The sequence below is a fragment of the Etheostoma spectabile genome, chromosome 10 (assembly GCF_008692095.1).
Source record: "Etheostoma spectabile isolate EspeVRDwgs_2016 chromosome 10, UIUC_Espe_1.0, whole genome shotgun sequence".
In the NCBI taxonomy this organism is placed as follows: Eukaryota; Metazoa; Chordata; class Actinopteri; order Perciformes; family Percidae; genus Etheostoma; species Etheostoma spectabile.
The window spans coordinates 8,254,582-8,265,297 of NC_045742.1; the positions used below are offsets into that span (position 1 = coordinate 8,254,582).

The 10,716-nt window shown below is 38.7% G+C and overlaps 2 protein-coding genes and 1 long non-coding RNA gene across 4 annotated transcripts; all 3 read left to right on the forward strand.

The window, feature by feature from the left end:
- The first annotated feature begins 337 nt into the window (after window positions 1-337).
- On the forward strand, window positions 338-5,961 carry asb5a (ankyrin repeat and SOCS box containing 5a). The gene is made up of 7 exons (XM_032527578.1): window positions 338-729; window positions 2,151-2,230; window positions 3,366-3,473; window positions 3,685-3,835; window positions 4,256-4,390; window positions 4,954-5,145; window positions 5,406-5,961. Exons 1-7 carry the CDS (start codon window positions 528-530, stop codon window positions 5,531-5,533), a joined length of 996 nt encoding a protein of 331 aa, XP_032383469.1. The 5' UTR covers window positions 338-527; the 3' UTR covers window positions 5,534-5,961.
- A 384-nt stretch (window positions 5,962-6,345) lies between these two features.
- On the forward strand, window positions 6,346-10,716 carry spata4 (spermatogenesis associated 4). 2 transcript variants are annotated; one of them, XM_032527586.1, is made up of 6 exons: window positions 6,346-6,667; window positions 7,074-7,203; window positions 7,714-7,832; window positions 9,010-9,230; window positions 9,349-9,438; window positions 9,611-10,716. In XM_032527586.1, the coding sequence occupies exons 1-6, from the start codon at window positions 6,567-6,569 to the stop codon at window positions 9,703-9,705; spliced, it is 756 nt and encodes a 251-aa protein (XP_032383477.1). In that variant the 5' UTR covers window positions 6,346-6,566; the 3' UTR covers window positions 9,706-10,716. The 2 variants fall into 2 exon arrangements, with proteins under 2 accessions (XP_032383477.1, XP_032383478.1); XM_032527587.1 differs by having other exon boundaries at window positions 9,349-9,432.
- LOC116696535 (uncharacterized) lies at window positions 8,113-8,862 on the forward strand. Its single transcript, XR_004333763.1, has 2 exons — window positions 8,113-8,231; window positions 8,426-8,862. It is a non-coding gene; the product is annotated as an uncharacterized LOC116696535 (long non-coding RNA).

A 10,716-nucleotide genomic window follows, 5' to 3' on the forward strand; every position in this document is an offset into this window, starting at 1 on the left:
AAAATGTGTGCAAAAAATGATTTGAAAAGATTGCAGATGTTCAATAAAACGTAATTCTAATTCATTCAGAATTAATTACTGTTATGTGTTAAAATGCATGCACAGATAACATTATTTTATATTTTTATATAATCTATCCTGAATTAAACACTGCCGTGATTTGAAATTAATGCAAATATTTATTAAAAACATTTAATCCCATTTATCCAGAATAAATACCACCATTAGTATTAAACCATTATCATTAAAGCGTATGCTAAAAAGCTAACAGGTTCCACTGTGTGTACAACTTAATGTGTATAACTTACACACACGCACACACACACACACACACACACACACACACACACACACACACACACACCAGTAGGTACTCTCAGGCACAGTAGCAGCTGCAGGGCTTTTTTTTTTTTACCAGCCAACCAGTCAGTACAGTGGGAGAAAAGTAGGTTACTCATGCTTTTTGGAGTGTCATCTGATCCTGAGTTCATCATAACCAAAGTCCCTCTGTAACGGGTCAGGGGGAAATGTCAGACCCAACAGAGGAACTCCCCACCAAGTCCTTCGCGGCCCGGTTGTCCAATGTTTACCTCAGCATCTTGGCACTGTTCTGCTTTAAACTCCTTATTAAGATTTCTCTTAACTTGCTGACATACTTCTACATTATCCGTGGAAACCGTAAAGAGGCTGCCAGGATATCAGCTGAGTTCTATGAATATGGTCAACACAGTGAGTACTCTGTGTGAAAAAAAAACCTTAAAAGGGTTGTTTAAGGTGGTTTCCTTGTTCCAAAAACTGCCTAATTCTTAGCATAAGTATTAGTGTCCTAAAGGCACAATTGGTGTAAATTGTAATAACAATACAACTTTGTTTATACTATATACTAAGTCACATGTTTGACCTCAGGAATATAAGGTTATAGGTGGAATATAAATTTACTTTAAAATCAAGTTGTAGTATTCCCCGCTCACAGTCACAATTTCCGTGTTTACAAATGAGCTATAAATGCTGCATTGCTAATCCAATGAGTGTAAGAGCCATTCATTGTAATCACATTAATACAAACTCTATGAATAATAGTCTACTTTTCTTTCATCAGCTCAATAGCTACTTATAAATCTGAACTGTACATTAAATATTAAACAAAGACACTGTAGGCTGGTCAGCTCATTTTCTCTAATGTATTAATAGAACACAGTTACGATACCAAACCCCCACCCCCACCCTGTCCTAGTTTCCATTTCCAGCTATGCAGTGCACCCTTTTCACACTCAGACAGCAACCAACACAACGCTCAATATTGTCAGGGACGGGCTGGCTAGGCACATTCTGGGGGAAGAGGGAGACAACGACAACATAATCTGTATCTATCATTCAAGGGGAGGTTTAATTTAAAGTGGACCCACTTCATCGAATACTAATTAGCTAAGATGAAGGTATTAGTCACGGTCCTGTAGATATGGTCTTCCAAAGCTGTTTGATGTCTGTAGCTGGGTCTTTTATACTTGTATAATGTCAGTCAAGGAATAAAGGCTGCATGAATAAAAAAGAGCTTGAATTTAATAGAAAGCATTAGATTGATTATTATCTATAAAATAGGATTAAAATGGTGGAGGGTGAGAATGATGATAACGTGTGTGGAATGCATCGGCTGTTATTCTGGACATTGACTCAGGTGTGCTTAATGAAATCTTCGTGCCAAAATTACATCAAACGTCCACAGCCAATTTCTCAAGTTTATGTTAATGTCTCATGTGAAGGAGAGTTAATGTCCTTGGTTTACTGCATAAGAACTGTTGAAGCACTGAAGCTAAATAATTTCATAAAGAAAATCCCACTGGTACATACTGCTTGATTTTTATCTTTCACTATATTCATTTAACAGTGTATTTTACAACCAAATCTGCAAGTTTCAAAGTCAAACATACTGTATGTACCACTACTTCTCTGTCATTATTACTCCAGAGAAGATAGAATATTTGTGTCCACAGTGTATGGTAGAAATTCCGACTAATGTCTTCATGTGTCATTACTATAGGATTAGAGGATTGGTCTGCTACAAATACTGTAAATGGCTCTGTATAAGAGTATCAGCCTAATAATAATAAATGGAAATAGAAGAAAGAACTAAATTCTTATTCTCACTGCAGGGTCCTGGGCGGACCGCTCACCCCTCCACGATGCTGCGAGTCAGGGCCGCCTCCTGGCTCTGAAAAGCCTTATTTCACAGGTGAGGAAAACACACTCTCCTGCTAGAGTTACATGCATCCACTCATCTGTACACACTGGGTCTGTTGGCACTCTCCCTCTTGCAATTACAATTGCACCAATGCCTTTGTAGACTCCTGGTTTAGAGGTTAAAGAAACAGAGGTTTGGATAAAAGTAATAAGTCATGAGTGTTATATGGGATACAGGTAATTAGCTAAATGGTACCTTCCAACACAGATGTTTAATTGAATTTGTCCATCTCCACCTCCATTAGTTTTAACACAAGCGTTGGCATTCCTAGTCAAGTGAAGGCTTTAAAAGGTGATGAGAAGACTTGTCTCTTGTATGGGTTATAAAATTTAATAGGGGCATGACATTATTGCTGAGGTTGTCGAAGCCAAAGCTGCCTCTTGGCCGTTATTGGTTGTTTGCAAGTCTGCTGTTGCACAGGTTGTACGTTACAATAAGCAAGTGGCTAAATATCTGCAAAACATGGCATGTCAACAGTTAACATCTGGACATTATTAATAAATCTTGTGTTTTATGTAAATGCCAGGTGAAAAACTGTAAGCTTACCATATGATTTGCCACCTTAGACAATACATCACTAAAACATATTTGAGTTAGTACATACAGCACAGAATAATCATAATATACAGTATTACACAGCCATTATATTCAGTATCAGTTGTTGATTAATGCCAAACACTAATACATGTAAAACGGAGAGAATATCCTCTCCCACTTGCATTTCCAGCTGCTCACAGATTGAGAAGTGTGCAACAGGAGAGTATTTTTTTTAGCTACAAAGCCAACGATGCCTTGCTCTTAACTCAGACAAACTCATGACACAGCAGTGACATCATGACATTATTTTGCATGCTGACTTATGAGCTCTTTACCAGACCTGTATTGGATCTGCACTTTAATTAATAAACTCATTAATCTCTATTGTTCAGATGTGACTGTATAGTATAGTTTGTCAATTACTGACAACTATAACTAAAGAGGATGTGTCTGTTTTATAAAAAAAAACATGAGATTCAAAAGTTCTTGCCATTCCTGGTGTTTGCCAATAGAGGCTGACAAAGGTCATGTATTGCTTTTTGCACCAATGAACATCTAAGCATATGTGGCTGTATGATTCTGTTTCCAGGGTCACAGTGTTAATGTTCGGACTATAGACCATGTGACTCCCCTTCATGAGGCCTGTGATGGAGACCACGTCGCTTGTGCCAGAGCTCTCATTGATGCAGGAGCAAATGTAAGTCACGTATCTTCCTTAAATGTTGCTTCCATGGCAGGGAACATCTGGGTGGAAGTGACAAATGAGCAATGCCGCTCTTCTTCAGCCGGCGCTGTAGAACTATTAAGTTGTTGTTACCCTTCAACTTTTCCCTCCGGCTGTTGCCATTAGTCTACTTGCGTGGCTAAACAAGGCCTAAAAATAACTATTTAAGAAAATGTGTTTACAGGTCAATGCTTTTACAATTGATGGAGTCACCCCTTTGTTCATCGCCTGTACAGTGGGGAGTGTGGCATGCACAGAAATTCTTTTGGAAAATGGAGCAAAACCCCAAAGCCTTGCATACCATCCATCACCAATCCACGAAGCTACATGCAAAGGTATATTATGACAAAGTATTTGGTATTATGACAAAATGCACCTACTAATATCAGATAGTTTTGTTGTTTGGGAGTTAGCTGTCACAAGTTAAAGTTTAAGGCGATTAACCAATGCTAATCAATGAATCTGTGTTTGCTGCTAATATTGTAATAATTAATAAATAATATTACAACATGACCACTCAATCTCTGTTAATATATAAAATTAACCAATATATGATTCCAACTCTACTTATTACAGCTTACACTAAATCATGTCTTTCAACCTGTATGTGTGTCCTTTGCTGTGCTACAAACCACTTTCTATAACGAACCTGAACCGTGAAAAACGGCTTTAAAACATAACCCGAGCAGACAGCTTGGAGAATTATCTCGCACTGTCACTTACTGAGTACTGTCTTCATGCTCCATTACTTCCAGGTCATTACGGTTGTGTGGAGGCTCTGGTGACTTGGGGGGCAGATGTGGACATGGCCATTCCTCACCTGGGCACAGCGCTATATACAGCGTGTGTCTGCCAGGAGCTGGAGTGTGCCAGGAAACTCCTGAGGGAAGGTTAGCTCGTAGCACAGTGTGGATCTTTACATCTCCAAACAGACAGGCACACATCCTGTATGAACATTCACACACTGACACACAGGCACGCATGCACACTGGATTTTAAAAAGCCTCTTTAAAAGCATTCAGAACTGACAAAGAGCAATATTATTTGAGGTTAGCCGTTCATAAAACCATTGTTTTGGCCTTATGTTGGTGTGTGTACTTTTTCCTGATGAACAACGTTATTGCAGCATTTCGAAACAGCCAATTTTTTGTCAGTTATGTAAGTCATCAAAGCAATGGTGAACACCAGTGGGACCTGTTAGTCTGTCAGTTTTTAATACTAGCCTCACTAATGCAGACATATCGCATGATGCAATATGATTAAGGAGCACCACTGCAGTCATATGTAGCCCACAGCTGACGGATCACATTTTCTAGCTTTGTATGCCAATACTGCTATATACCTATATATATATATACCTATACAAAGTAACTCGTTGGTTACAATGAACATATATCGGACATATCTGACGATAAAGCTTTTCTGTCTGAACTGAAGTTGTCCTCCATACTAGGTGCAAATGTACAGAAAGGCAAATCCATGGATTCACCCTTACATGCAGCTGCGGAAAAAGACTGCACAGCTGTAGTGAAGCTATTGCTGGACTTTGGTGCAGACATTAATGCCAGGAACAGAGAGCTTCAGAGACCTGTAGATGTGGCTCCACCCAGCAGTCTAACAGAGGGTTTCCTACTGCTATATGAAGGTACAAGAACACTTGTTTTTGTAAGCCACTGCAGACCTACTGTATGTTTGCATGTATTCTGTCTAACTTGCTCTATTTATGTCTGCGTTTAAACAACTCCATCAACAGATATACAAATTGTCCAACTTTCCTTTTAGGAGCTTGTAGCATGCCAGTTCAGAAAATGCTGTCTAACTGAAGTCAATTGTTTTTATATGGAACAGTTTTTACATATGGAGCGGGTTTACATAGCCTAGTGTTTTATTGTCTCCTTTTCATAGCTACACCACGGCTGCTGAGCCAGCTGTGTCGTCAGTGCATCAGGAACTGCGTTGACCGTGACAGACTCCATCTTCTTTCCAACCTGCCCCTGCCCGTCAGGCTAAGGAACTTCCTGCAGTACCAATAACAGGCAGAACAACCAAATTGCCTGCCTAAATGGGGCATAAAGAAATAAGCCTTTATTGTCACAAAGAGCAAATCAACTAAATGAAGTCTTCCTACCTAGCTACCAGCCAATTAGTCACTGAGCAGCCACTGAGTAGTCGGCAAAGTTGAGCTGACCTGCAACATATATGATTATTGACCTGGATGAATGTAAAGCAGGGGCTTTTATTCCCTGAATAAATTATGGTTAAACAATATAAAAACAAAAATAGTATTTGCAATTCAAGTTTGCCTTATTTGGAAGATGCCTTAATAGCTACCAGAGTGATGCAACATTACATAATCTTACAATGTCATATAATGCACAATACATGTAAATGAATATTCATAGTTTTTGGTTTGATATTGTATTGCACACTTCTAGATGATTAAAATTGTTTTGAAACCTGGTGCATTCCAAGATATGTTTGCTACAGACATTTTGAAATAGCTTGGACTAAGATACTGACATCTGGAGGCGGCTGAGTTTATTGTTAAATCCTAAATGGAAATATGAGGGAGTAGAGCAGCGTTTGTGTCTAATGATGAGAGAATCTACTGCAGTTAAATAAAGCTCTGAAGACATTATTAACAAAATCATATGAGTAAAGTAGCCCACTGAATTATTTCACAATTTCGAGGTTCTATTACATCTGTGTATTTATAAAAACAAAAAAAAATGTTTTATTTGCCCATTTCATTTTTATGCTGGAATTTCTCCGTATTTTCTGTATTTATTACATCCTGAGGGGCTGTCTGTGTGTTGTGGCTGCCATGTCAAAGTAGTGTGTCGTCTCGTTACCATGGTAACGGTCATATAAACACAGAAAGTTCAGTGCGTCAAATTGCGGCTCTCTACGTGGCTAACATCCATCCGTTCGTTTAATATCGTAGAGAAAACCCATCTTGCTAATTAATTAGTTAGGGGTGAGCATGATTTCATGGATTGACTTGTTATAGCCTATATAACGGTAAAAACACTATTTGTTTCTCGATTTCATCGGGCTCAGAGCAGCATGTCTTATGCGCAGTCTCCCAAAAAGACGGGACTACCAAGGGAAGTCGTGAAATGGCTGCAAAGCCTCGACTTGTCATTTTATCCGAAGAATGTTCGCAGGTAAACACACGTTACACATCTATCCGTATTTTTCTTGAAAAATATCCATATCAGTCCTAGCGTTAGCGGGTAGCTAGCTAGCTAGCTAATGCTAACTAGCTAACGTTAACGCTAGCTCCAAAGTCATTATTATTGAGTGTGACTCTGCAATGATAACGTTAATATAAACTTAATTTAACTTCAAACAGAAGTTTATGTTGCACCATAAAACATACAAAGCAGTAGGACAATACCAGACTTAACGCTCTAATAAAATACTGTAACGCTGATAAAATGAAAAGAACAAGACAGATCTGAGATAAAACGCCAGTGCTTTCCAAAGCTGCCGAGTCAGCAAATGTTTCTAAGTGAATTTTAATGGTTGAGTCAATATGCTCAGTCTGTTATTGTCGCTTTTCATTTGCAGAGAACTTTCCAATGGTTATCTTGTGGCAGAGATATTGTCTCGTTATTACCCTCAAGACTTTCAAGTGCATTCATATGACAAAGGAACATCACTTTCTGCCAAACAGAGGAACTGGAGCCAGATAGAGAGGGTAAGAGACTTTTAGATTAGATTAGATTAGATTAAACTTTACTGTCATTGTGCAGAGTGCAAGCACAGAGACAACGAAATGCAGTTTGCGTTCAACCAGAAGTGCAAAAAAGCTGAAAAGTGCAATGTGACATACAAAGTACAAAGTATAGACAGATGGTGTATAGACAGGACAGGATCATGTGCAGTGAGTAATATATACATATGTACAGTATGTACAACTATAAGGAGCCGGGAAGTTGGCATTTGGTTTAAGTGTGGCTTTATTTTTTACTCAAACAGATGGACTACTGAATTAGCATTAGAAATGATTACTTTTAGGTGTCCAAATCAACACTTTGAGAAATAGCTTGACCTACCAGCATACAAAAGCACAACTCCTAAACTTTCAAATCATATAAAATAATCTATACTGAAAACCCATTATAATATAGTTTATCTACATGCATGTGAGGGCTCTATAACAGGAAGTTATTTTTTAAGTCACATAATTACTAAACGTTTCCCCCAGTCTTTACAGAAGCAGAATTTGCACTTGATGCAAGAGTTCATTGATGGAGCCATCCACTGTAAACCAAGAGCAGCTGAACTCTTGGTGCAGGAGGTTTATACTATCTTAACTAAGAGGAGGTAAGTGTTGCTTGGGAGCAGGACAGGATTCAAAAGTTAATTAGCTCCTTTCTTGCTTTAAGCAGATACAGTAGATAAGATTGTTTCTATTTCCTTTTGCACACTTGAGTACACTAGAAATGTATCAGTAAAGGCACTTATGTTTATGTGTTATCATCTTACCAGTTTCCCAGCAACTTTGTTTTGTTTTGATACATTACTGTGAATTGGCAATTACAGAATTATTTAGCTCAGAGATCTTCAACAGGGGGACAGGGACCCCTAGGGCCTACAGGTAAGGTAGTCCTCAACAGATAAAGCTACTGTTCAACATTTTCACATTAAAACATGATGTATAAATATATGAATATGTCTACAACTATCATGTTAACACCTTAGTATTATATTCACCATAAAAAAGTGTATCTAGTGTGGCTGGGTTAGCTCAGTTGGTAGAGTAGGCGCACATATATAGAGGTTTACTTCTCAACACAGTGGCCGCAGGTTGGACTCTGACCTGTGGGCCTTTCTACATATCATTCCCCTTCTCTCTCCCCTTTCAAGTCTTCATCTGTCCTGTGGAAATAAAGGCCAAAAAAGCCCAAAAGAAGAAGGTATATCTAAAGGCTCTAGGCCGCCTACACACGTTATTGTAGACCCAGTTTAATATGCATCTTAACTTTATACATTATATACATATAGTAAGGGGTCCCTGCTCCGTTTCTTTTTCAGCTAAGGGGTCCTTGGCTTAAAAACATTGAAGACCCCTGGTTCAGCTTGTACACTTCTCAGAAATGTGTTAGATTAAACTACATGTAAAACCAAACAATATAAGTTTAACATTCATGTAACTCTATCACAGGGTTGATTGTTACATTCTCAGATTTAATTTAATACTGATGTTGCTGGAAAGATCAAGGGCATTGCTATTACAGCTTTCACACATCACTGCTGAATATTTCAAATTAATACGAAACAATGCTGATGCTGCACAACTAAAGCTGGGTCATGAAGATATTGTAATAACAATATGTGGGCAATGAAAAAAAAACACATCAACACCCCACTAAGTGCACTCAAACAACACAACTGAAGAGGATTCTAGTCACTTTGTATACAGCCCATGTGTACAGGGAAAATGTAACTATTAAAACAGAATCCTTTAAGTATTCTGATCTTTTTAAATCTTCCTTCTCAGAATCAGAAATGTTCAAGGCTCAGAGTCAGACTTCACTGACCAGGAGTACCAGGAGCTTCTACCCGAACTGGCCCGCTCCACGGCCTCTAAGGCCATCAAGAACAACCTGAGGATAACAGAGATCATGGCTGAGCCCGATATCAGTACAAACCAGAAAAAGGCAGAGGTCATCCTGAGCAGGTACCTGGACCACAAGGCTGCAGAGAGGGTTTCTAACCCTGGTGAGTCACCCAGGGGTGATGTCAGGCTTTCTGATAAGATGCCATGATAATATAAGATGCCATTATAACATCTTTTTTTTTTTCTTCCTTTTGGATAATTTCTGTGGTTTGGTGACAGAACGTTTTAAAGTGAAGCCTAATCTGGGTCGGCTGGCAAACAAAAATCTTTTGACATCCAGCCGCAACGATGACACTACATTAAGTAGGGGTTAAGTCTTACCCTCTTTCTCAACAATAACAACAGACATCGTTCATTCTGTAAATGTGCTCAAATGCATCATTTGGGTGTAGTAGAGAATGTTTTTTGACAAATCTTGACAGTTTTGTTTTTAGGAACAGTAAAGTCTAACCAATCTATTTTCCAATTTCTGCTCTTTTAGAGTTCTGCTCCTCATCGACATGGAGTGGTGCTGCCGTTTCCTTTAAGGAAATAAAGGTGCACCAGCCTGCCAGGCGCTCCCTGGTTAACTATTAAAGGAAATGGATGGAGATCTGTGCTATAATTGTATTGTGTGTTTTCCCTGGGTTTGTGGAAGGATTAGGTGCACGTTGAAAAGCATAGCCTATTTTAACTATTATGCCTCAAGTATTTACTGGAGTATACTTTGTTTTGGAAGACAGAGGACGTCACTGTTTGTTATGGCTTATGTAACGTTCTAGTGCCTCTTTCATCATTGTTAAGCCATGTCTGTTTAAACCAGTAGGTGGCAGCAACAAGTCACGACTCAAAACCACTGCTAAAGGTGTACCATTGACAAAAAGAAGAAATAAATGCATCCGGAACTGAACGGCCTTGCTGTTCATATGTTTCTGTTGTTCATTTTGGTAAGAAGCAACAGACATTTTTCTCAATCTACATTTTAAGAAATTATGATCAGCCACCTGCCAAATGCTGGTAAAACTATGCTTCAGATTATTACATTCACTGTGGTAGGCACCACTTTAGGTAACTAATTACTGATTCCTGAACTAGCTTTCTAGAGTTGGGGAGTAACGAGTCCAAGTGACTTGTAGACATGAAAGTTTGTTTCTCATTTAATCATTAATGTTCCTAATTGCATAGCCCTTGGTTGAATAGATTTCAGCAATACTTTACAGGCAGATCCTCAGCGTTAATAGCACCATATGTTGTGCCCCTTTAGCGGATTACCTCAGGGCTGTGGCACCTCACCTTAGCTGTGCTCGCGGTAAGTGAATGACGTTACAAAGTTTCCGTACTGACAGAAGCATTTTCATGTTTTTAATTATTTAGTCATCGTGAGCCAGTTACCACAGAATAATTTTGCTCGTGGTCTGCTGGTTGGTGATTTTTTTAGGGGTGCAACAACAGCTTGTGCGCAAGATGCATTTCTTTAAAAGGCAATCAAGGTTGACTATTGGCTTTAAGCTAAAAAGTTAAATTATATGGTTTTATACTTTTTTTGTTCCCTCAAAAGGGGTAAACAAACGTTCAAATGGGGATAAAGAAAGATCAGCTGTAACTATC